We start from the raw sequence: 27,596 nt of genomic DNA on the forward strand, positions 1-27,596 counted from the left end.
CTACAAACAAAATAGGCAGGAAATACTTTTTAAAAAATCTATAGCAAAAAAAGGTCTACTTTATAACTCCACCACTGACACATCCTCCTCTTCTAAGAAGGAGAGGAAGCAAGACAGGAAATGTTTCTGTATTAGGTTATAAACAACTAGCAGTAGAACTATAGGCTATTTATGCTGAAATCACATTGAAATCAGCATGGTTGTAGGGCAATTGCTAACAGGATGACATAGAATTCTACAGCTAGCTATTCGGCAATGTATTTCTACTCTTGTACTAAAGGAAATACAAAACATACATAACTGCAAACTTGGAAGACGCTGACTATTGAGCATAGGATGGTATGCAGGAGTGTCTACAGAATGAACCAAATCGCTGGCTAATATGCCATTTCAGACATTATCCAAAGGTAAAGGAGATTTGGTCCCTTGGCTTCATGGTGAATATTGAATCAAGGATGCTTTCACTGGGTAGTCATTAGAAACACAAGTCCTTGAACCAGCAATGTAACATTTTGAATCTGGCTAATTTAAATCTTGCAATATAGAGATGTGTGCAAGGAAAGCTTTTATTTTCTGATTATTAAAATCTTTTTCATGCTGTTTACCACTGCAGAAAGTAAATGAAAACACAAGTTAATACAATTACAAATGAACAGCATTTTTACATATCTCTAGTAAGCAATATGTGAGGAACATTTAAGAGATAATCCCTGCAAAAGCAATGTGAATCTCAAGACATAACTTACTACTTCTTGTTGATATAAGAGTGAAAATTCAGACATCACAACCAGCAAGCTCCTCAAGGCTGCACTAAAATTCTTGATTCCTGAAGAGTTTTGTGGTACTGCTTACTGATGGCGTACCAAAGATACTAAATATATCCAGACAGATAACATGTTATTTGGGTAAGGATGAATATACACAGCAAGAGAAAATTCTGTGTTGGGAACCTCTGAAGAATGAATTCCTGTCTGATAAACAGCTTCAGTTATTGACTGTAGATCCAGATACGGCATTTGAATAGGAAATCCTGTAACCTACAAAAATTTAGAAATTAAATTGTAAAATAATCACTGTGTCAAACATCAAACATTGCATATTTGCTCAGCAATGATATTAAACTTTAGAAAATATAAATTCTATAACATTTTTCAGTATCTAAACAAACTTCAAACATGAAACACAGTGTTAAAATAAAAACAAGGCCACCTAGTGAAATAATTAAGTTCTGGTTCTGAGTTCTGGCTTTACCTCTGAGCACTAGCCCCCTCAACTCTAAATCCCTTATCTCTGAACCCTTGTGCCTAGCTCCTAAGTGATGTCTGCCTGTGGCTCAGTCCTGACTGCAAAGATCCAAAACCCCCCCCCCCCTTTATAAGAGCAGAAATAATGGGAGTGAGTGTCCCTGAGAACAGGACATTTCAATAATCTAGTAGCATAAACACTAACCCAGTAATGTTCCTGGAAAGCCTCCAAATTATTTTCTTCTTTTTCTCTAGCTGTCTGTCCATTTCTAAATTCTAGATTTGAGAGAATTTGTCGTAAGACACTGGTACACTGTCGATGCCACCGAGTTGGCTGCTGAGATCGCCATTCCATAAATTTCTTTTTCAAAGTCTTTTCAATCCTGTTTTTTTTAAAAAAGTAGCGGCATAAACAGTAACCATTACAGCATTGTATTAACAAAACGTAGTGTTGTATTAACATTGTAGTGACAAAACGTCTAAATTAGTGGGTGTCAAGGAATGTAGAACAGAAACAATATTTGCAAAGGGGAAAATTACATGCAAACCATACATGCAGGAAAAGCTATGATAAGAAGGAAGAGAGGCTGAATGGAAAGTGGTCATGATGTTTGCTAATGGGCCTTGTCTTTTGAGTGGCATAACTGACACTGCAACAGAAGAAGGCAGATGACTTATTACAAGGCTTCCTTCTGGTCAGCAGGCTGGATGAAAAAACTTCTTTGGGCATCTTTTAAATTGATGCCAATTAATCATATATTATTATAAAAAACAATAAGTATATAAAACCAAAAAAGCGAGAAAAGAGAAAGGGGGGATACAAAACCCCCTTCTAAGGTAGATCTTAACCCTAGTCTCACAGTGAAGAGGATAGACTCTTCCAGCTCTCAACTGGGAGCCTCCCTTTCTTCTCCTAGCCTCTCACCCTGGGAGATCTTCTCTTGCCTGCCTCTCACACAGGGTCTTTCACCAACCATTCATCACCTTCATTAGCCCAAAGTAGAGGACATCAAAAATGAAACAAATCTTGGACCTAGAATAGTCTAACAACTGTTCCACAGTTGCTAGTATTTCACTGTTTTCTTTTTTTATGGAAGATGCTTGACAGGGTGGTGATGGTGTATTACATAGACTCTTTTCAGTCTGAGTTAAGGCCTTTGTCATAATACTAGAACCCAGGATTATACAGTGGAAGATTAGAACAGACAAGAAGAATCACTTCTTCACACAGTGCATATTTAAACTATGGTATTTCCTTCCACGGACGCGGGTGGCGCTGTGGGTTAAACCACAGAGCCTAGGACTTGCCGATCAGAAGGTCGGCGGTTCGAATCCCCGCAACGGGGTGAGCTCCCATTGCTTGGTCCCTGCTCCTGTCAACCTAGCAGTTCGAAAGCACGTCAAAGTGCAAGTAGATAAATAGGTACCGCTCCGGCGGGAAGGTAAACGGCGTTTCCGTGCGCTGCTCTGGTTTGCCAGAAGTGGCTTAGTCATGCTGGCCACATGACCCGGAAGCTGTATGCCGGCTCCCTTGGCCAGTAAAGCGAGATGAGCGCCGCAACCCCAGAGTCGGTCACGACTGGACCTAATGGTCAGGGGTCCCTTTACCTTTACCTTTATTTCCTTCCACAATATGATATGATATAACTACAGCCTGCTGCTTCTCTTTGAAAATAAGAGTGGTAACATTAAATGCTTTAAAAAAACACCACCATGATTAATACATGGTAGTTTGATCCAAAGCTCCTAAACTTTAAAAGTTATTTGAAAGAATGTTGTTTAAAGTACATACCTATTTTGTAGCTCTATGACTAAACTTACATCAGTTGGGGTGTAAAATAGTTCTTCTTGCTAAAACAGATATTGTATAATACTGTAATATACAGTTACACATTAAGCAGGATCTGGAACGATTTTCTGAAGGTATCACAATTTTTTGATACAAAGCACCTCATACGTTACTAGGAAAATGCAGCTGTAACGTATAAGATGGCCAGGGAGTGAGATTCCTGAAGTATAACTGGCACCAATTAAATACTGCTTGTGGTACGGAGATTAATAATGAGAGTAGCTGTGCAGAAAAATGCTAACACTGATGGGAGAGGAGTGAGAGCACAAATAAAATTGACAATAGACTCCTCCCTCTAACTTCAGCTCTCATTTGTTTTCCCACTATGAGGAAACGTTGGATTAGCCTGTGGTTCCGGTTCCAGATTCCATGAGACTGCATGTTTCTTTCCTCCTAAAAGAATCATAGAACCATACAATTGTAGAGTTGGAAGGAATCACGAGCATTATCTAGTCCAACCCCCTTTAATGCAGGAATCCTTTGCCCAACTCAAACCCATGATCCTGAGAATAAGAGTCTCAGGCTCTACTGACTGAGCTATGACGACAGTAAAGAATTGAACTGTTTCCATGTGGACACAATCTGTCTACTTATTTTTAAAGTCTGCTGGTTTTATTGTTATTTCCTTATGAATATTGTATACCATTTTATGTAAACTGCTTTGAGATTTTTATGATTAAGCCATGTTGTTAAGGAAAGAAAGAAAAACTACCGAGATATATATTAGTAAATTCAAGTTGCATTCTTGAAACATAGATTTATGTTCCAGGATGCAAGGCTCAAAGCTAATTTTGAGATGTGGAAACAGAATTTCTACAATCCAGCATTCCATCCTATGATGGTCTCTATTAAATAGTAAACACCTGTGTCTTCTACACTGACCTAAAGTTGATTGAATGATGTTGAAGACCACCCTTTTTGAGTGCCCTGCTAAACTGCTTTGTACAACAAAGGCTCACATTATTTCTGTGTTCGAGGTCTTTTGACTGACAGGTAGGTGTGGTTTGCCCAAAATAGCTCCACAGACCAAACTGAGAGTCTTGGTGGGTCTAATTAGGCCTGTGAAATGGAGGTTCCTCATCCCTGATTTAAATGCACACACAGCTCTCCGGTATCAGAGCAACTTGCAATTTTTTAAAGCAGAATTCTAGCTCAAATTCTTCTTTCCTTCTTACCCCAATATGTAATATGTAGGCTCATCCAGTGAGGCTCTGCCCCACTGGGCAAGTCACTTGCAAGGTAAGTACTTTTTGAAATATTTGTCACCTGTACAGTCTGCATTTTTAAATCCTGAACATGGTATGGAAGAAACTGTTTCCATAAGCTTTCCTTTGAAATATCAAAACTGACACACATTGGTGAACTGTTCTGCTGTATGTTGAACCAGACCTATCAAGACATAAAATGTCAACAATAAATAATTGAAATAAACACATATTTGAACTAGTTCTGCTACCACATATCCTTTTAGCTGGAAATGCCATGGACTGAACCTAGTACCTTCTGCTTACAAAACATCTGCTGTCACTGAATGATACTCCCATTTCCACATACACTGAAATTAATACATAATACCATCAGTCTATACTGGATTTGATTCAAAATATGGAAGTTCCAGCATTTATATGGAGTTTTGCAAAACAAGTGGGCTGTCCCAGAAATGTAGCAGCACTACAGAACTTAACAAAGGCAGAGACCAACTGAAACTGGTGAGGTTTATACAAGAGTGGGGACTAAGAAATGCCTGTGGGGAGATGAATCCGAGATATATGACTCACATATGTGTACCCAGTGTTTAGCTTGTGATCCAGAATAGACTTCCTATTGACATCCACCCCACTGTTAAATGCGGTGAAAGAACACAAATAGGAGAGATCAAAATAACAGAGCGTGCCCCAGTCTGCACAAAATTTGAATTCACTCCAGTTGAACATACAACCTCACTAGGGTATTTCATAACAAATCAATTACAGTGGTACCTCTGGATGCGAACGGCATCCGTTCCGGAGCCCCGTTCACATCCTGAGCAGAACGCAACCTGCATCTGCGCGTGTACGGCTCGCGATTTGCCACTTCTGCGCATGTGCGTGACATCATTTTGAGCATCTGCACATGCGCAAGTGGCGAAACCCAGAAGTAACCTGTTCCGCTACTTCCAGGTCGCCACGGAACACAACCTGAAAAAGCTCAATCTGAAGCAACTATAATCCGAGGTATGACTGTAATAAGAGAAAGACTGACTAAAATATTAGGGGGGGGGGATAAGGAAAATAATACGGAAGGAATAAGCTCTGGTCTATTGTGGGAAACAATGAAGGCAGTGATGAAAGGGGCATGTATACAGGAAAAATCACTTTAAAACATATCACGTAGGACACAAAAATGACAACTGGAACAGGAAATTTCCCTTCTGGAACAAACACACAGTTACAGGATCAAAATGCTTTAAAAAAATTGCAAATAAAATGGAAAGAATTGGAGACCATAGAACTAAAGAAAACTATGATACAGCCATACTTAAAACAAAACAAAATACGAATCTGGGGGGAAAGGGAGTCTAAACTCTTAGCCACAAGATTATGAAATAAAAGCAATAAAGAAACTATAACTGCCATTAAAACTAAACCAGGAGAAAAGTATTTTCTACATAACAAATCTGACAAGTATAAAGAATTTTTCTCCTCCTTGTACTCCTCAAAGTCCCCCCTTCAGAAATGATACAATTTTTTAAGCACAACACAAATACCAACTGTAAAGGAAGCTGAGGCAAAACTTATAATAATTGTATTAATTCCCAAACTTTACAAAGATCCCTCATTAGTGGCATAATATTGCCAATTTCTCTACCCAGATTTCAACATTTTCACAACAGTGATGGTTAATGGGAACTTTTATCGGGAAATATAGTTATCAGGCTCAAGCTGGGTATGTCCTGGGCCTTCTTCAGCTGAGGGAAAGCATCTAAAATTGGTTGGTAATTTAAATGTGAGTGAACGGGTGAGCTGCCTGAGAGCTTTACAGCTGAAATTAGTTGGAAACAGGGCTGCAGGAGGAGGGTCAGACCATAAATGTTGCTTTCTGGAAATCTGCTGCAAGCTGTTAAATCTAATTAGAAGGGTGTATTTGTCATCACTATGTTCTGTACTGTAAAGAAATACAGTATTACAAACCCACCACTGCCAATGAATCTTCCCACAATGATGCAGGAAGCATGTAATAGTATATTGTTTTTCTACTCCATTTAATCATACTTACATTTTCCCAGCTGATTAAGCAATCAACACTCTGCAGAGGGCAAAATGCATCAAACTGCTTATAGCACTGGCCACTCAGTGGATTCCACAGAAAATACTCTCCATTTTCTTGTGTGGCTACATAAGCTACTTTCCCCTGTAATAAGCAAAGGATACAGCCAGCTTTGTTGTTAAAAAAATTACCAAAAAACCCGGTAAAAAACTCTATTTTCCTGCCTCTATAACATGGAAAAAATAAGAAAATAAATAAAGCAACACTTAACCTATAATGTCTGTGTTTATACAAGAGTGTTTATACATCTTAAGGCAGCCATGTTCAGGGAAGTTTTTAATGTGTGATATTTTAGTGTATTTTGGGTTTCTATGGAAGCCGCCCAGAGTGGCTGGGGAATCCCAGCCAGATGGGTGGGGTACAAATAATAAATTATTATTATAAGAGGGAAGGAAGAAATAAATAAAACACATTATCTTGCACTTTGTTATTACACTAATACATTATGAACAATGACAATTTTTCAATAAGACCCTTGCTCTCTTGTTAACCTTTAGAATAGCTATCAATTTCAACATGTATACCATATCCAAGATCATATTTCATCATTCTCCTAGTAATGGAAATTCTCTCTGTTTCTATTCTTGGATTATTGCCATATCTATACTGCTTGTTTATTCCAGTTTTTACATTGCCAAAAGATTACTATAGGGTCCTATGTATAGTTTTTGTTCCTATACAAATACAGGAGAAACTATATACTATATTTACTCCTTATACTTTCTAATATACTGAGAAATAAAATAGCAATTTGGTATCTTTCAGAAATCCTACAATCCTTATTCACATAAATACTTGGCTTGATAAAAGCTAGGGCCATTTTATTTCAAGAGAATGGGATAGAGGTGGGTAACTATTATTAAGTCATGAAGAATATATAAATCTAAAACAAATAATATTAAGAATTTATTGTCATGGGTGCCATTGAATCAATAATACAACATCTTAAGGATCACACATGATTGATCATTTAATATCAAAGATAAGACCACACTCCATTTAAATGGGGTTTTGAAATAACTTATCCTGAAACAATTTATTATTTGATAACTTTAATGGATTTTCTTTAATCTGGCAGTTTCTTTTAACACTGTCCTCCTGTTCCTGCTACGCCTAAGCCTATGGGTTGGATTCAGAGTTAAGTGCATAATAAAGCTATGAATTTATACTGTTCGACTTGTTATGTGGCTTATATTTCTGAGAAGAACTATACCACAGGCAGGAAACCTGAAGCCTGCATCTCATTTGGCTCAATGGCTGAATTTGCTGATGACACTTCCAGAGTCAGCTGGTTCATTTCCTTGCCCATTCAAGGTTTTTGCACTTGTTTGTGTTGCTCTCTTTCAGCGCTGGGCTCACTACTGACCCTGTTGTTCATGCCTACTCTTATTTTCATGCCATTCCTCTTCTGAACACAGACATACCAAGTAGAACATCTACTTAGCGTTCAACCATGCACCCTCTATGGTTTCCTGCTGCCACTGATTCTCTCCATACCGATCTGCACTGAACTGAGAACGAGAAAGTTCACCAACCCTTGAATTATAGAAACAAAGATTGAAATATTTTGCCAGACTTACTTCTAACACTGATGTTCCCAACAGTACCCATGCTTTTTTCCCAATATACAGAAAGTAGTTACATAGAAGCACTGCATGTTCTTCTTTACTACCAATACCAAGTTCAAGGAAATTCTGTTAGAAATATAAGATCATTCATTTTTAAAAGCAATGCATATATTCTTCATCTTCCCACAAAAATAATACTACAGTGGCATTGCCACGAGGAAGTTAACAAATGGCAGCTTGAATGTTATTTAAAGATTACCGTAACTTCAAGTAGCAAAATAAAAAAATCACAATGCTCTCACAAGTTACATTTCTTCCACTGATATATATAAACATGTAATTATGAAAATAATAAAAATAAGCAGACTAAGTTCAAGGTGCTCATACTGCTGTACTGCTTTATTTAGCTTGGGATGAAAGTACCCCTTTGAAAGCCACTATGAAGTTCGGGAACCCTCTGTAATCCTGTGGAAGATGCCCCCATCCAAATTTTGCCAACTACCCATATCATTCTGGTGGGGCCCTAATTCTACCATATTTTTAGCAAGTCTTGCTTTAGTAACACTTTCTACCATTTTACCTGAAACAGATGTAACACCTGTAATTTCCTCTTTCTTTCCGATGATCGAATTCTGTCCTAATTCTGTGGCATACACATGGTTAAGGGTTTTTTTTTTTTACTACAGTACTTGCATGAAAGCTAAGCAGGGCTGGTGACTTGTTACTTTTATCAGTTTAGCTTCTGCCCCTCCCCTCATCTTAATTAACTTAGAAGACCCTCAAACTTCAAGCTGTTTGAACTGCAGAAATATTTCAAACATCATTGCTCATATTTTCAGGTATATTATTATGACTTAAAAGTAACATCAAAACTTTTTTTTATTTAACAAATTTATACCCTGCTCTTCAATAAAAACCTTTTTAAAGTGGTTAAGAAATGCAATTTACATGTTAAAAAATCAAACTAGTAAAAAAAAAGCACAGCAGAAATAAAAAGTCATATACCTCTGATGTCATCCAAAGATCAACATCATCATTTTCATCCCCAGTGTCTGATATACAAGGAATTAAAGACACAAATCGTGATATAAGATCCTACAAAACAAATAGGAGTATGCCTGTCTCAGAAATACATATTAAAATAATCCATCTGACATTTGGCATTTAATTAAAGGCATCAAGCAATAATTAACTCATTGTGTTACCTTTTTTTTACATTCTTACAGAGGTTCGCTGCGATCTTATGCCACCCTGATGATGGATGTGAGCTTTGGCTGTGATATTGACTGTCCTCAGCATCACATGTCTCAGTTTCATAGCTGGAACAAAATGCTGCAATGCCAGCCTTACAGCTCATAGTTTCCACCAGTTTGCCTTTAATTGTGGGACCCCTGCTGTGAGCGCCCCAGCCCACCAAGTATGTGCTGATTCTGTGATAAACATTACATACTTACAGAAGTTGAGTTAGGCTCATCAGCACACATATCTAATAACTGCTGAGGTGGATTCAGAGAGGTAATGTACTTTGTTACTAAAATATTTCTTCCTTGATTGTTAAAAGCTGAGGTTATTATTCTCCTCTTTGGAAACAATGCTTTGCATGTTTGCTTAAAAATGTATGCTTTTTGCAACAGTGTTTGATCTTCATGATCTATGAACTGAAAAACAATCTAGAGTTAGAAGTGAACAGTGATGTGGCTGACTTTGCTGATGATATTAAATTGTTCAGGGTCATTCATTGTTCAGGATTGTTAAAACAAAAAGGGATTGTGTAGAGCAGGCATAGGCAAACTCAGCCCTCCAGCTGTTTGGGGACTACAATTCCCATCATCCCTGACCACTGGTTCTGTTAGCTAGGGATGATGGGAGTTGTAGTCCCAAAGCATCTGGAGGGCCGAGTTTGCCTATGCCTGGTGTAGAGCTCCAAAAAGACCTCTACAAACTGAATGAATGGACAGTAAAATGGAAAGTAAGAGGTGACACGATGCAACAGTATAAAATTACGTATGACCTGAAGAAAGTGGATAGCAAAAAGTTTTTCTCCCTGTCTCATAATATTAGAACTCATGGACATTCAGTGAAGCTGAATGCTGAAACATTCAAAACAAACAAACTAAAGTGTTTCTTCACACAGCACATATGTAAACTATGGAATATGTTTCTGCAGGAGGCAATGATGACCACCAACTTGGGTGGTTTGAAAAGAGGACTGGAAAAATTCATGGGGGATACAGTCATGAATAACTAATAGCCATGTGTTTATGCTCTGCTTCCATGCTTGAAGGTAGTGGGCTTCTGAATACCAGTTGTTGGAAACCACAGGAGTGGGGAATGCTCTTGTGATAAGGTCCTCCTTTTGGGCTTTCCACAGGCATCTGGTTGCCCACTGTGAGAGCAGAATGATGGGCTAGAAGGCAGATTGGCCTGATCCAGCAGGCTCTTCCAAAGTCCTTAAAAACTTATTTTAAACTGAGATCAAAACTATAATCTTAGTTATAAATTTCAAAGCAATAATTTCATGCAAATTATCCTATTTATTAAACAGAGTAAAAAATAAAGGCCAACCTTGTCTGATTCTAAATTATTTTCAGTAGAAGATATTTGAGGTTCAATAGTGGCAAAGATGGTTAAAAAAGTATATTCCTTCAAGTTCTGGCCATGGCATTCTTCTTTGGGAGGCACATATGTCTTACTCCAAGTATATCCAAGCAAAACCGGTGGCATATTTACTTGAAATGTACCACAAATCTGTGAAAACACACATTATTTGGCTTACTGAAACAAATGCAAGTATTAAGTTAAGAGTTTAAAAAGCTGATGATATGGCTGCATTACAATTTTGCTATTTTAAAAGCAACTCATTATCTGCAGTTATATTAATGATACAAAATCTTTAAAAGCATGATTCTTCTTCATTACCTTTGATTGCTCCAGGAGTGTAGAGAAAGGAAACATAACTGATCCAAGCCAATTCTTTCTTACATAGGAGTGACCACTGCAGTTTTTTGGACATGTGTCCTAACAAAGTTAATAATTTGTGTTAATATTTTGTATTTTAGTATGCATTATTCAACTATGTTTCCTCAACAGCTGAATCTTAGAACTATCTCACGTCTTTATTCACTTACTGCCTAAACACATTGTAAGGTGTTTAAGCAGACCAAAAGTATTTTCCTAGCTGCAACTTATCAAAAACTTTGGGGGCACAAAACAGATTTTCAGTAATATTCTCTCTTCATTAAATATCACCAATTTTATTTCTAGTGCTAATAAACAATTTGAAAAGAAATGCAAATATTTAAACTAGAAACAAGAGGTAACATCTAATACTTGTAAAAATACCAAATGATTTAGCTGGGTTATAAAAACATTCTTAGAAAAAATGCTGTCTAGTTTCAAATATAATGCTGAAATAGGGTTTGGTGTACAAAATACCAGATTTTTCTTTAAAATCTGTAATACAATACTGTACTCCATCATACTATACTATAACCTTCTGTGATTCCTTGTACACATTACCCAAACATAGTCTACAATTTACCTCATGCTTTTCAATCACAAATTCATCAAAAATGTTAATATTTATATTGTCTTTGATTTTAGATAGCCCTGAAAAAGTATAATCATGCCCTGGAGAGCTGAAACAAAAACAAAAGCAAAAAAATTAAATCAAACATTTTGACAACCAAGTTACTGAAACTATGTACAGTCGTACCTTGGCTCTCAAACATCTTGGGAGTAGAACGTTCCAGTTCCCAAACGATCGAAAACGAGAAGTGAGTGTTCCGGTTTTCGAACATTCTTTTGGAAGCCGAACAGACTTCCAGAATGGACTGACTTCCAAGTTATGACTGTACTGTCATATTGTACTGAGGTTTTGGTTTAATGTTCTCTAAGCAGTTCTGCTTGTGCACTGCATCTTTATGCATAACTTCTCAAGCCATGAACAGTTGAGGAGGTGGGGTAGCAGAAGAGCCCCATTGGATCAGACTGAAGACACATATAGTCCAGCATCCTGTTTTTACACTGGCCAAACAGATGCCCATGGGAAGACTACAAGGAAGACCTGAGTGCAACAGCACCCTCCCTACTTGTGATTCCAAGAAGCTGGTTCTTAGAGACATACTGCCTCCAAAAGCGAAGGCAGAACACAGCCATCATGGCTAGTCACCATTGGTATCTTTATCCTCCAGGAGATTCTGCAGCTGGGGAAAAATCTGTGACTACCTCCACTCACCAAATACATGATCAGAACTGCTTCTACTCAAGAATGTGGAACCTGGGATCCAAACCTATATTTCTAAACAAAAAACAAGTCTGAAGCCTTCAATATTTCATATTCTTCAGGCTCCCTGCAAGGCAACCCCTATGATAATATTCAGATAATTTCCACAACCATGCAAAATCAGGGATTACTGATTTAACATATGTAACCGATATATACAGTTGAAATCAGAGACTTAAAATAATGGAACAGGCTGCAATGTAAAAAAAATTTGGCCACAGAAAACTTGAAGTACTGTACACATTATTAAAAGTGAGGTACACGTAACTTACATAAAATCAACTTGCAGTTCTTCGTTCCAACATGGATGAGAGCCATCAGCAGTGCTAGTTTGATAGATTGTGTCCTGGAAGGTAACTTCTACAAAAGGGTGGACACCCACCTAAAATAAAAATGTGCAGTACAGACTGGAATTTATTTTGGTTTTGTCTCATTTTCAGGCCTATTGATCATAGACATTTTCCTTATTACAGTTATTTAGATAAACTGCAGACATTTAAAAAATTAATATCGAAGTTACTCATGTAATGCATTTATCTCCCCCCTCCCAATATAATATACCCAGTGAGCATTACAAGAGAAAAATACACTCCAGTTCTCATTCTATCACAAAAGCAGCTGCCAGTTTGGTGAATTGACAACCAAACTGGTACCAAACTGTAAACTACATCCCTAACCACAGCCAAGGCAGATGCTGTGTAAAAGGTGTGGAATTTAGTCTTAGGGTTTTTTAACCTGGTTCAGAGTCCTACAGTATAGACAAACTGAAGCTATATGTCTTACTAGTGCCTTATTCTATTATTGTTAAATAGAAAATCAAGCAGCTTGTTAGAAGTTAGTTCTGAAATGTATAATCTCATAGAATATAGTGTATCACCAGCAGGAACAGCCCACCAGTTTCTTGTTGTTTCTCTTCAGCACCATGTGTGTGTGGTTCAATCATAAAAAGACTGAATAATCAAGACAATAAGCTGTGGTTACAAGTCATAGACATTGGCCCGCCTCCGTTATTTCTGTGGACACTCATGGAAGGTACTACTTTTTTCGTAATTGGCAAGGCTAGCACTTAGGATGCAGATGTTGCTACTACTGTATGGCATCAAGTCTTAGTTTGTTCCTTGCTGATCCAACCCTGGAGCTCTGTGTTGCTAGAGCACAACCTGAGTCCTGCATTCAGTCTGAACCCTTCTCTACCTTGTCTTATTGTAGAGGACATTATGTCATCAACATTAACAATAAAATTTTAGAATCACCTCATTCTCCAAAAATAAATGTATTTTACTGCAATGTATAGGATAACTTTCAGTCCCTATGCCACAAAGCTCGTTGAAGTCCTGCCAGCACAGCATGGGTGTTGATTCAAGCACATATTGCTCCCTTGTCCCTCAATGTAATAATCAAATTCCACCCCCTGAATACTAGCATTCAAATTAGCTGAAATATCTGAGATTCAGAAGCAAAAAAAGAAGCCTTGTTGTTTAATGAAAGCAAACTTTTAACCACAAGATGAAACTATGTATAAATATACTGCAGTCTTTAGACTAATTTCTGCACACACAAAATAGACATGATTTGGAAATTAATTTAGAGGGGGCATATAAATGTTTTTTTTTCCATAATTACCTCATACAAAGGGTCTGCTGAATAGGCTGAATTTCCTGACAAAATATGTCTGCCTCTGGACATACGATTTGGTAAATAGGATGGCGAATTAGCAACTCCAACCCTTGAGATAGTAAACAAGAATTACATGCATATTTCAGCCAGTTTACCTCATTAACATGCATCAAGATTCCCTGCTTATGTATAGGTACATAATTGGCTGGTTGTTACTAGAAAGAAAAGGCAGTGAAAATGCACTCCTGCTGGAGTGGAGGCAGGAAAAGACCACTTTGAAAGTTGACATTGCAGCATACACACTTGCAAACTGAGACAAGGTAAAAATGAATGCTATCATTAATTAACGGAAAGCAAGCAGGTAGGCAGCCAGCTTGCTTTCCGTTAATTGCTAACCAGGTGAAAGGGGTTAGCAATGAGCAGCAATCTTCTGAACTGGGGCTCTGAGCCAAGATGGAGTTGGCAAAGCAAGACAGAGACAGCAGGAGGCAGTACCTGTTGCTGAACCTCCACAACCTGGTAGGCACCCACATTTGTAGAGTGTGTGTGCTAAATTAAGATTAGTCTGCCCGTTGCAGGTAGCTCAATATTCAGTGGCTCAATAAAGTTGTGGCTCTTTATTTAAACCACATCCATCCATGCCTTCATTCTGAGTTTAGACGCAATAATAGTTAATAGTTTTCTTTGTGCTTTGCTACTTAAGCAAAATCATGAATAATGCATCTCTTAAGGGAGAATTTCGGCATAATGCTTGTAATTCTATGCAAGTCAATAAGACTAAACCAGAGCAAGTATTTTGTGATTTGCCCCCTACGTCAATCATTATTGTTAAAATATTATTTAGATTCTCTGAAAGAAAGCTCTGTTTGCTTGCAGCTACAGCATACTATTTTGTAATCCAAATTACTTACATAGTAATATATAAAAGAACAAACTTACTTTCAAACACAGTAACTTGTAAAAATATTATTAGTTTGTTTCAGAATACTGTACACTAAAGCCTTGATTTTTCAACATAATTTGATTAGATTTAGTGGCTATTATGCTAACCATTTACACTTTCACAAAATCCTTCTACATATCTGTACACTAAAATAGTCTTTCACTGCACAGCTGAACTTCGGATAAAAATAGCACAAAATGCTAACAATGTGTCGATGATTAGAAGCTGCAGTAAAATATGCACTATGTTTTAATATGCTTTCCCTATAATTCTCCTTGTTATACTTCAATTTCACTGGATTTTCCCATAAATATTTTTTGTAACTTAACCATTGTATCTGTCTCACTTCATTCAATGACTTTTAAGATACTGAAGATATTTAACAAAATATTTGTAGCAGTATTCTTAGCAGTTGAAATTGTTCCTTCATTCTAGATGTTATGTCCAAGTGGAAACTTTATACTGATAGGCATATAGAACAGATTATGAAATATGTATGCAACTCCAGAGACAGACGGAAGCCAACCATTATGCAATTCTCTATGACACAATGTGTTGATATAAACAGTCTTTCTCAAGAGTCGAGACCTTTCTAATCTAGGAATTCTGTACCTACTTAGTTGGTGGTGCCTTTCTTGCAGGGATATTATAGGCTCTCAATATTCTGATGAGAAGTTTTACATCTCCATCAGAGACAGCCTGTGCTGGAATCTTTCGTCTCTCTTTCCTTTGTGGTTTCAAATGTCTTTTGCGTTCACCTAGCTTAAAAATTGCATTACTCAATTCACTATTTAAAAAAAGGAAATAATTTAGATCAGACTTGCATATGCTCATATGAGAAAAATCTAAATCTTAATTATGCATTTTGTAAGATAATTCTAGAAAATTAAGTTTTAAACTTCAATGTTTTTCTATAGGCTTTTTGTAATAAAATGAACCGTCAAATTCAGAAACTTTAGTCAGGTGGTCTATGGAAGATTATAGAACAGCCAAAAATATATGTACATAGCCCTACACTAAGCAGCAAAGTGAATGGAGTATAGTCCATTAACTTTTTACATAATAAATGAATATTGTACCTCATAGATATAATTTCTTCATAATCATTCACAATATCTGATAAGTTAAACTTGTGCCTAATGGTCACAATTCGTTTTGTAGCTTGTTTTCTCATCTGTATATAAAAAAGAGACTCGATGAATGCAATCTGAAACTAAATCATCATGGGTTTAGCTACATAGACAACAACATTGTAAGGTCCAATATACCTCAAATGTTTTTGCATTATAGACTACTTTTTTAGAACATGATATGGACAAAATCTATTTTTTATTTTGAATTATTTTGAAATCAGATATTACTTTTAGTTCTAAGTGGGAATTGAAAGGGGTCCTCCAGATTACTACAGCAAATGGTGGGGAGAGTTAAGCACAGGTGTGCTACATATGATCACTGTTGCAGGTGCAGTGATGACAATTTTGATGCTTCATAGGCATACAATACTGACATGAAACCAAGTTTGACACAAGATGACTCAAACAGTCCTTGAACCCAACCCAGACTGAAATACCTAGCTGTATTTCCAGTACTTCTGTAGCCATTTATGCTTCAGTTTTAAATTTATGGAAAGTATCATACCATCCTAACAAAAGAGGCTGAACTATTCCTTCGTGCAGAAATAGGATCTGCATCTGTCATCATGTCCTTTTCTAACTGGTTCCCATATGCCTGAAATAAGAATTAGTTCATTAATCATAAAGCATTAATTTTCACTGGATTGTGCAGCTAGCCATATACAACTTAAGTTGCTACAATTTTGTTCCATTTTTCATTGTATCTGGGGAACTCGCATAACTCTCAAGCATTTTGTCCCTCAGCTTTAGAATAATACTTTCTAAGTACAGTACTTTGTTGTATGAATTAATGTATACCTTTGATTTCCTATATAAACATTATATATTTGATATTTCCTTGTTTTCTCCATATGTTATTCAAGAGCCTGGGATTATGTATGCAGTCTTGAGCTTCTTGAAAAAAAGACAAGATAGAAATCCATTTTTAAACTGAATTTACTAAAACTATGTAGAAAGGCAACATAAAGCTCCATTCCTCAGAATACATAATCAATATTGCACAACATGAATGTGGATATTAGAATGAAACACATAGTCAATACTGTTTGTATTCAAGCAAACAGTATTGAAAATTGTAGGCCAACATTTGTTTTTAAAGTGGAATACCTGAAAGACTGTGTCTGGTATTTCTCTGTCATACAGAGGAATTTGCTGGAAACCATAGAAATCTAACTGTCCCAAGCTTCTCAGCTGCAACAGCTGGAAACGTTTACAATTTGTAATCTCTTCTGCAGTAACAAAGTTAAATTCTTCTTGCAGCTGTTCAAGACGAAAGTATTTTGATTCATTTTGCTCCAAGGATTTTGTATTCTAGGAAATATAAAATAATTTATTTAGCAAGTTAGTTGCCTACAACAAATAAATATGGCTTTTTAAAATTTAAAGTAAAAAATTTACTTCTCTTAATATCGCTTGCAATGTTATGTTCTACATGCATGCTGAAATGATAAAGTATAACCATTGAAAACACAACTTTTGCACATCAGAAAGCGCAGGTGCATGGATCTTGCAAACCTGGTTCAGGAGCTCAGCAAAATGTGTGTCAGATGCACACCTCACATTTCCAAAAAGTCTCTGATATGACAAAGACCTAAGTATCAACTGATACACTAGCTACTGAGACTTAAATATTTACCATGATTATCTCAATCAAATCCAAATAGTCAGGGTTGTTTGGATCAATATTGGCTTCTTTTGCCCACTCAATTAGTTTCTGTATGTCAGAATGCTGCCAAATTCCAGTTCCTTTTCCTGAATCGATACACCTTGGCACACTAAAGAAAAAGAAAAAAGAATTAAAGGGATAAACAAGTCTCATTATGATGGAACTCTATTCAGCAAATATAAACCTTATTACCTAATGCAGGCAACATGAAGGGGCTGAAATGTGGGTGCTAAAGGAGCTCCTGTGTCATCAACTGTCCAAGATAAAGAATACATTAATTTTCCTGATGTCAGAATACATAGTTCTTCTCTTTCTTTTTCATCAAGGAAAAAAGATACATCTGTCAAAAACATAACTGAAATAAGCCTTTTGATAACAAGACCTTATAATTATGTTTAACGTATTATTACTAACATTAATGCTGCAATGTGGATAAGCCTACACAGACGGAGAGGAAACATTATATGAGATATAAACTACCATTAACACCCCCAAACATTCCTATTTTTGCATCATTTGAGTGAATTAATGATAACTGCCATACATCCAATCTGTGACTGGGACACATGGGTGTAGCCGAGTTTTTTGTTAGGGAGGGCAGAACCTCGGATTTGTATTTATTGTTTGTTTTGTTTCAGGGGGGCAGTTGCCCCCCCCCTTGGCTATGCCCATCAAGCTACATCTAAATGCATGGATCTGCCATCATTGCATATTGACTAGCCCTCACAGTGACTTATCAGAGGTCTAAAGGTAGAAAGCTAAATATCCTCAGAGTTTGGGGGCTCTATGTAAAAAACTTTTAATTCTATCAAATATATCACTGGATATAATGGGAGGAATAAGCATTTTAAAAAAGAAAGCCATTATCATACTGACAGGTGCAGCAGAATTAATAGAGGCACCCATCCCATATCTAGTTTCCTGTACTGATCATCCACAGAGACATATTGTAGCATATTGCTTTGAATGATCCGCAAAATAGTAGTCACCACCACCATACCTATCAAGTGAAAAACATATATTATGAACTTACTGCTTCCCACTGCCCCACTGGAAGGTTTAACTTGTTGTTCACAACTAAACTCTGCCTCGTCCAGAACATCTTTGCTTTTCAATGTAGCATTATTGGGAAGAGGTAAGAACACTTTGGCCAACAAAGTCGGTTTTCTACTTGATTCAAATATCTAAAATTAAACAAATCACCCAATGTTTTTAAAAAAGATTAAGCTGTGTCAGCTTAACCCAAGAAAGGCAAGGAAAAAAATATGCAAAGAAACCCTATTATACACATTAAAAGGCTGAAATCTTATAAATCAGTACAGTACCTAGTGTGAAGTGGATTCTTTTTAAATAAACAAGTAGTCATCAGTACAGCACAATATTGTGTAAAAGGTACCACTGATCTAAGATTATAAATATGTTCTAAAATCCACACATTACAAAATCAGTGGCTATATCACATGGACTCATGATGTACTCCCAAAATGTAACTACATCTTTTCTTCTTTACCATATGCACGTCCTACAAGGAAGCCACAATTGGCCCCACTTTCCACTGGCATGTACAGATAATATAACACAGCATCAAAGGTGGGTCTAGGGGAGTGTGACTGGTGCAATCACTCTGGGCACAGAGAGTCTGGGGTGCTGAAGCTGGTGCCACAACTATGATATCCAATGGAAGGCAAGAGGCAAAGAGTGCTGGATTTTGGCGTTGCACAGGGCACCACGGAAATTTGAGATGCCAAAATCCTGACAGCGTGAAAAAGACATGTGGCATTTTCACACATTATGGAACACCATAGATTCACACAATTTTTATGCAGCCTACCCATTAAAATAAAAATACAGGAAGCTATGCTGAGTATGAACAATAGTTCTTAAATATTACATCAAAATACAAACCAATTTTCTTCAAAGTGCATGGTTTGTAAAGAACAGCTTCAGCTATGGTACACTGTTGAACTATTTTTATCATCTAACTAGGCATACCTCTAATCGAAGAGATTCAGGCCAGTTTAATACTTGAATTCTAAAAATTTGCTGAAATATTACTTTAAAATCCTGGTGAAGAGGCGCTTCGGAAGTAGAGGAGACCAATTTATTGTTGTAATATATTTTAATAAAGTATTTTTCCATTTTGACTTTTTCTCTTCTCTGTCGTTCATCTCTAAACATACCGGAATACAGACCAGATCAAATAATATTTTAATATTTATATACACAACCAGCCAACAAATCAGAGGAAACTTTCAAAGTACAATAAAATATGTGCTCACACTTTTCCTACACTGGTTCTCACTATGGCAAACATTTTAAATGTTTAATGTGTACAGAATTAAATTGAATATTAATTATATATTCCATGTCAAACCAAAAACTGGGGGATTACAGCATAATCACGTATTTTCTTTAACTTGTCCAAAGTTATTAAAGATTTTGAAATCAATAATAAAGTTACATTTTCTTTCTATCACTGGGGTTTGAAGTCACAATTCTCATATGTGTGTTTCTTTTTACCACAAAAATTATTAAGAGCTCCAAAAATTAGGGAACCATTGCTCACACAGTGAAACTGCTTCTTCCTCTCCTCTAACCTGCAGCTCCCACACACCCCAAATCTGCTCCAAAGGGCTGGGGGATCCTCCAGGGCAGATTTGGGGGGGGGGGGGAGATGGTAAACCAGAAGATTTATGTTGCATAAGCACAGGGCCGTCTTAAGCATATTTGGTGCCATGGTGCAAAGATCCCTCCGGCACCTCCCCCCTTTCCCAGAGTTGACCTTTTTTTTAGGGCTAGAGGAGGCAGGCAGTGGCTGGAGGGTGGGGAAGAGGCGGAGGCTGGCCGCATCGTGCCACAGTGGCCATGGCAGGCAGCACACTGTGCACCGCTCCCGCCAAGCGTTGGCTCAGTTTTTTCCCTTTTAGCGTTCTGGCACCCCGCAGAATTCGGCGCCTGCAGGCTAAAAGGGAAAAAAACAAGCCAACGCTCGGTGGGAGCGGCGCACGAACCCTCACTCAGCACGCTCGTTCGGTGTTCCCCGGACTCTCGCCTGGTGCCCTTCAGAATTTGGCGCCCTGGCGTCCCGCACCACTAGCCTCAATGGGTAAGACAGGCCTGCATAAGCCAATGGATATAACTGGATTATACCCATAGTGCACTGTGTACTACAATTAGCAGAAATTCAGAGTAATTGGCAGCCAAACATTCAGGAAATTTCCAGGTTTTCCCTTCAGTGATGGTCTTCACATAGGATTTGGCTCCCCCTACTGCTTCAAGATGGGAAATGCTGAACTTCAGAAATGGTCTTGGAGGACAGCATTAATATATAGTGGTACCTCTGGTTAAGAACTTAATTCGTTCCGGAAGTCCGTTCTTAACCTGAAACTGTTCTTAACCTGAAGCACCACTTTAGCTAATGGGCCTTCTGCTGCCGCCGCGCGATTTCTGTTCTCATCCTGAAGCGAAGTTCTTAACCTGAGGTAATATTTCTGGGTTAGCGGAGTCTGTAGCATCTTTACCCTGAAGCGTCTTTAACCTGAGGTACCACTGTACAGTAATGGGCATAATGGTGGAGTGGAAAGAACCAGTGGAACATAGTTCTTTCTGGATATCAGACATGCATAGGCTATTGTCATTGTCATCTCCACTTTCAGAAGCAAAATGAGGTGTGGGATGGGCTGGCTGGGGGCCAGCTCACTTAAGGGGCATTTTCCCCCTTCCCCCATCATAAAGCATTATAAAACTCAATAAATAAGCAGAAAACTACAGGTGTACAGTCTTCTCTTTGTGTCATATATATATATATATCTATGTATCTATATCCATCTATATAGATAGATAGATATAGATAGATAGATAGATATAGATAGATATACACACACATAAATTTCCCCCCAGTAGTATTTATACTACTGGGGAAATACATTTTTATATAGGTGCATTGTAAAACTAAAAAAAAGGAAACCTGCAACTCACAGAGGGCACATGTCTTCTGCTGTTATTTCTGTTACAAAGGTAAGATGTGGTATCAAAAGGGGTTCATTTATCCCTCCAATGTCCATTGTGGTTTGAAAGGTATGAGCTGAATCCAAGCATCCCTAGAAATCAATATTTGTATTTTCATTGCACCCAATACATTATTTCAAACAAACCACAATATCTGCATTCCAATTAAAAAACCTGGAGTAATAAGCTTAGAGTGGCATGTATGAGAGAGAGTACTCTTCAATTCTGAATTTACACTGTATATAAAATATTCATAAGGTCAACCAGATTTCTACAATAAGCGCCAGAAATTAACTGAGCACAAACCAACAGGGAACAGTGCTAATCACAGCCATTTTCCTATGGCACAATGATTTACTATTCTGCAACTCCTTCAACTTAAGAACCTTCTGTCTTCTTCCAGCTGCTGAAAATTTGTTTGATAAATCAGTATATCTTTCGTCTCTTGGAGCATTTTCATTCTCTTCTGATATGTTGCCTTCGAATTCATCAAGTTCTGAGATATATGTCAGCCTTATTGAAAGATGGGGAGAAAACAATGAAACCTCTACATTTAGGGTCAAATGCTATCTGACATTTGGTTGTACGATTCCTCTCCCTTTTTAATGTGAAGAGGATATACGTAACTGGAAAAAGGAAGTGCTCTTTCACCCGTCACTCTTCTCACACTCAATTATAGCCCTCCAGTGCTCTGCCTCTGCAGCTATTATCTGAGTTTTGTTCCTTTGGAAGGAAATCATTGGAGGTCCATTGCATTTTGTAATATTTGAATTTATTTACAAATATACAGGTTAAGCATAGATGGAGGCATACAGCCTAAGCCAGGCTTCCTCAACCTCGGCCCTCCAGCTGTTTTTGGCCTACAACTCCCATGATCCCTAGCTAGCAGGACCAGTGGTCAGGGATGCTGGGAATTGTAGTCTCAAAACATCTGGAGGGCCAAGGTTGAGGAAGCCTGGCCTAAGCATTCCAACAAAATATACTGCCCTACATCACATCCTCAGAGAAACATACTCCTTGATCTCCAAATACTGTTAGTTTACTGAGCACACGAAATCCTGCTTTTTGTCTTTTTTAGATTTTAGATTAATTTTTAGAGATTTTAAAGATATCAAGCTGTTTATCAGTACATATAAACAAACAAACTGGGATAAATTCCATTTCTTCTCTTTGAGAAACACAAACACACAAGGACTAGATTAAATCTTCCTGAAGAATTAAAAATCATATATGAAAGATCATCATTACCACTTACTTTTGAAATTGCAGCCTGACAGTAGAACTAACAAATCCTTGCTGTCTCCGTAGAGATTTTATTTGTTTCCATACTTTCATAATACTTTGTATTAAGCATTTATCTCTTTGGTGTTCTATATCATGTAATATTCTGGTATTTCTGGTATTTTATAATGCAAAACAGGGGGGGAAAACCTGAGCACAAACTTAAAATTTCATTTAATGATTTGCAGTTGTTAAACAAAAATCTAAAATCATGATATAAATTGTACATTCATTTCCCCTGCGATTAACGTATTTTATAAATATAGATAGGTAGCCGTGTTGGTCTGCCATAATCAAAATAAAAAAATCCTTCCAGTAGCACCTTTAAGACCAACTAAGTTAGTTCTTGGTATGAGCTTTCGTGTGCAAGCACACTTCTTCAGATACACTGAAACAGAAGTTGCCAGATCCTTCTATATAGTGAGAAGGTGGGGAGGGGTATTACTCAGAAGGGTGGTGGGAATGGGAGATTGGCAGATAGCTGGGATGAGCCTGCTGACGACTCTTAACGACTGTAATGGGTCTTACAGGAAAAGGCAAGGGGTGAGAAGGTGAGAAATGGCTTAGTCATGTATAATGGGATAAGAATCCAATGTCTTTGTTCAAACCAGGTTTCTCCATGGTTTTAAGTTTGGTAATGAGTTGCAATTCAGCAGCTTCTCTTTCCAGTCTATTTCTGAAATTCCTTTGTAGTAAAACAGCTACTTTGAGATCTTGTATAGAATGTCCTGGGAGATTAAAGTGTTCTCCTACTGGTTTCTCTGTTTTGTGATTCTTGATGTCAGATTTATGTCCATTTATTCTTTGGCGTAAGGTTTGGCCTGTTTGTCCAATATAGAGAGCTGAAGGACACTGTTGGCATTTGATGCCATACACAATGTTAGATGATGAGCAATTGAATAGTCCCGAGATGGTATGTGTGATGTTGTTGGGGCCAGTAATGGTGTTGTCCGGGTGTATGTGGCAGCAAAGTTGGCATCTGGGTTTATTGCAGGCTCTGGTGCCAGTGTCCGTGTTAAGTCTGGTTGTAGTATTATTGTGGGTTAGGAGTTGTTTAAGATTGGGTGGCTGTCTGTAGGCAATGAAAGGTCTTCCTCCCAGAGCTTGAGAAAGAGAACTGTCATTGTCCAGGAGAGGTTGTAGATCTCTGATGATGCGTTGTACAGTTTTAACTTGGGAGCTGTATGTGATGACTAGAGGTGTTCTGTTATTTTCTTTTTTGGGTCTGTCTTGCAGCAAGTTCTCTCTGGGTATCAGTCTGGCTCTGTTGATCTGTTGTCTAACTTCATCTGCTGGGTATTTTAGTTCTGAAAAGGTTTGCTGTAGATCTCTTAGGTGAGAGTCTCTGTCTGTAGAATTGGAACAGATGCGGTTGTAACGTAGTGCCTGGCTATATACAATGGACTGTTTGGTATGTTTGGGATGGTAGCTAGAGGCATGTAGATATGTTTGTCGGTCAGTTGGTTTACGGTATAAGGTGGTGTCCATGTGCCCATCCTGTATTTTTATAGTAGTGTCCAAAAAATGTATTTCTTGCATAGATTGATTCATTGTAAGGTTGATTGTGGGGTGAAAATCATTAAATTTCTGGTGAAAGGTGTCCAGGGTCTGTTGACCATGTGTCCAGATGAGTAATACCCCTCCCCACCTTCTCACTATATAGAAGGATCTGGCAACTTCTGTTTCAGTGTATCTGAAGAAGTGTGCTTGCACACGAAAGCTCATACCAAGAACTAACTTAGTTGGTCTTAAAGGATTTTTTTTATTTTTATAAATATAGTTACACACTGCCCCAGTTTCCAAGCAGTGAGAGATTCTAGGGGTTCTAGCACTTTGCCCAGAATTTGGTTTGCTTGGAATGAAGGTCAGCAGAGACTGTGGCATCTTTAGGATAGATGGTTTTATTTTTACATATATACAACTTAAGCATATGATAGAAGGGCTCACTGCATATCTGTGTCTCCTGCTTCCAGCTCATAGGCAAGAGGATGCCAATGTTCTCCTACCCAACAGAGTGGGTGGGTGGGGGAAATCCCACCCATTTGTTGTATGGCACAGAGCAGCTTCTTTGGTTATGCTAATCGTGGTGCTTAACAAGCCAGACCAAGTCATTACCTTAATAAAGGAATTGGTTTGGCAAGCCTGTACATTCTATTCACACAGATGCAGGAGCCCAAGAATTGGAAGGGATTCATGGCACCATTCAGAATGACACCCACCAAACTCACAATGCTACCCACTTCCAATAAAAAGAGGTCTGGGCCTAGACCTACAACCAAATAACAGAATAGCAACTTACAGTGGTACCTCTGGTTGCGAATGGGATCCATTCCGGAGCCCTGTTCGCAACATGAGCAGAACGCAACCCGCGTCTGTGCATATTCACTGCTTCTGCGCATGTGCGTGATGTCATTTTGAGCATCTGCACATGCGTGAGCAGCAAAACCCGGAAGTAACCCTTTCCGGTACTTCCAGGTCGCCACGGGATGCAACCTGAAAACACTCAACCTGAAGCAAACACAACACGAGATATGACTGTACATGTATCTGCATCTGGATCTGGTACTTTCACAGTACATAATTTCCACTGTATGCTGAAGATGCACCCCTTTACCTGGGCTTTGACACCCAAGAGACATATTTACAGCACCCACTCTATTCCTGGAACTGCAACATGCTTTAACTTTTTTGAATTTTACATTGTTATAACCTACCCTGGGATCTGATGCTGAAAGGTGGGTAACAAATTGAAATGATGGTGGTGATGTTTGTTTTTTATTTTATTTCATAGAATTTATTTTCTACTTGATTGGAGGGGTACTCAACGTGGTTAAAACCTCAAAGCAGCTTAATCAGTTGCCTCAGGGAATTGATTTTGAGTCAATGCAGATTACTCACTATTTCCAACTTTGCACTCTTGGAAATCAGCATTGACCAAAGCAGTATATACCTATAGCACAGTCAATTCCTCCTCCTGCCCCATTTTAAATAGGTACCTTATTTGTGATCTGTAATCCTTCAAAGTTTTCGCACTTAGCTCACTTGTTTTTAAGTTACTTTCCAGTAATTTTGTGGAACTTATTAATGCTTTGAGCTGTAATAAAAAATAATTTATTTAAAATGCATTAAAAAAATTTATTAGTGAATAACTTCATGTGGTATTTTGTTAAAATTATTAATATTTTAAAATGAAAGTGTCACACTCTACAGGACAATATCCTTTCTGGATATTTGGGATTGTTGGTTTTTTTCCTGTCCTGATATGCATCACTTTGCATTCGTTTACATGGATTTTCATTTGCCATTTTACTGCCCATTCTGTCAGAATGAAGACATCAAGTCTTCAAGCTGTGACATCCTGAAGTCTTAAAGCCTTTTACATCATACCTTATAACTAAAACTGTAACATAAAGCATTTTCTTACTTTTTCAGATAGCAAGAGAGTAACGTTTTGCTGCTGCCGTTGTTGAAAGCAGTCATAAAGGTCAAGCAACCTGGCAGCCAGTACTTGTTCACAGTTGAAAAAAAAATGATGGCTAAACACGATACTTGATATGTTAAGATCCAGTTGATAAATTTTGCTCTGTTCCTCTGACTTAGTTATGATGCAGTTTTCCAGTTGAGGTTGCATTGCCTATGTTTTTAAAAAAAGTAAATTTGAGGGGAAGCAACAAGTTTTCAGAGTTGAATATGATCTGAATGAGGAATTACTCCATCTGGCATACACGTTTTTGGCTCTGATAGGTAGTTTTTGCTTTGTTTTCTAGGTTTTCACAGCATTAAAAAAAAACTGCATAACCTCCTTGACCAGAGATAACAGTGGACAAAAATGTGTATAAGTATACACTGTGGAAAGTGATGCTTCTCTCGTATCAATTGACTCTCCTAAAAACTATTTCTGTGTTAATTCTTGGTTACTAAACTAACTGTTACTCTTATTTACTACTTTTGAGTTGCTATATGATTCAGCCTTAAATATATGTACAAGAATTTATCACATCTACAAAAATATAAGGTGTATTTTACATGAGAGCATAAATATTACATATGTAAAAAAGCATGATAAACATACCTCCACCCCAAATCAAAGGTGTTTATTCTGAGTCACTCTGGTGACTATTAGTCTTACTTCAGATAAACTGAACATTTTTAATATTAATTTTATCACATTAATATCCTAAATTTCTTTCTTCATAGCACCCAAGACAGAGTACGTGTGATTTCCAGACACTTATGCACTAATGAGACCCTACCTATAGCTTGAATAAGGTGGTGGCCTTATGTGCCTTCAGACCATTATTTAATTTGATGTGTGTTTGATTCCTTAGCAAACTAATTTATAGAAATCACTAGATTTATAGAATTTTATTTGATCACTAGATTTTAAGTGTACTGTATGTCTATAAAATGAATGAAGTACATTAAAATATATTAGCTAAAACATAAGATATTATATATTACTGTTAATATTAGCTCAAATATTCATTCCATTTTAATAGTACACTGCACAACTCCTAGTGCAGTAGAGAGCTTCCTCAACTTTCATTAGTTATAAAGATGTGAATTAACAATTCCATCTAAAATATACTCCCAGCCCTACATAGTATTTCTAGCCCGGGAATATAAAGCATTTCCTAGCAAAATAATAATCTTAAAAATGAAGTGTATTTGTTTTTTAAAGTGGAAAAAAGAAACA

The 27,596-nt window shown here is 37.5% G+C and overlaps 1 protein-coding gene across 2 annotated transcripts in view; it reads right to left on the reverse strand.

Moving 5' to 3' along the window:
• Window positions 1-546: 546 nt before the first annotated feature.
• Window positions 547-27,596, reverse strand: part of CC2D2B (coiled-coil and C2 domain containing 2B) — a 35,776-nt gene continuing 8,726 nt past the window's right edge. For both annotated transcript variants that reach the window (XM_081006755.1, XM_081006756.1), the window contains exons 11-36: window positions 26,325-26,534; window positions 25,897-25,994; window positions 22,875-23,015; window positions 22,006-22,132; window positions 21,590-21,711; window positions 19,604-19,781; window positions 18,645-18,795; window positions 17,804-17,951; window positions 17,582-17,720; window positions 17,053-17,256; window positions 16,451-16,540; window positions 15,892-15,986; window positions 15,429-15,599; window positions 13,876-13,978; window positions 12,525-12,634; window positions 11,509-11,605; window positions 10,887-10,985; window positions 10,533-10,715; window positions 9,422-9,625; window positions 8,973-9,062; window positions 7,980-8,093; window positions 6,349-6,483; window positions 4,360-4,482; window positions 3,037-3,095; window positions 1,450-1,627; window positions 547-1,037 (exon numbers count right to left, since the gene is read on the reverse strand). In XM_081006755.1, the coding sequence (XP_080862881.1) occupies window positions 849-1,037; window positions 1,450-1,627; window positions 3,037-3,095; window positions 4,360-4,482; window positions 6,349-6,483; window positions 7,980-8,093; window positions 8,973-9,062; window positions 9,422-9,625; window positions 10,533-10,715; window positions 10,887-10,985; window positions 11,509-11,605; window positions 12,525-12,634; window positions 13,876-13,978; window positions 15,429-15,599; window positions 15,892-15,986; window positions 16,451-16,540; window positions 17,053-17,256; window positions 17,582-17,720; window positions 17,804-17,951; window positions 18,645-18,795; window positions 19,604-19,781; window positions 21,590-21,711; window positions 22,006-22,132; window positions 22,875-23,015; window positions 25,897-25,994; window positions 26,325-26,534 (3,558 nt within the window). In that variant the 3' untranslated portion in view covers window positions 547-848. The remainder of the gene's footprint in view (window positions 1,038-1,449; window positions 1,628-3,036; window positions 3,096-4,359; window positions 4,483-6,348; window positions 6,484-7,979; window positions 8,094-8,972; window positions 9,063-9,421; window positions 9,626-10,532; window positions 10,716-10,886; window positions 10,986-11,508; window positions 11,606-12,524; window positions 12,635-13,875; window positions 13,979-15,428; window positions 15,600-15,891; window positions 15,987-16,450; window positions 16,541-17,052; window positions 17,257-17,581; window positions 17,721-17,803; window positions 17,952-18,644; window positions 18,796-19,603; window positions 19,782-21,589; window positions 21,712-22,005; window positions 22,133-22,874; window positions 23,016-25,896; window positions 25,995-26,324; window positions 26,535-27,596) is intronic.

This window comes from Podarcis pityusensis (assembly GCF_964106645.2).
Source record: "Podarcis pityusensis genome assembly, chromosome: 5".
Taxonomy (NCBI): Eukaryota; Metazoa; Chordata; class Lepidosauria; order Squamata; family Lacertidae; genus Podarcis; species Podarcis pityusensis.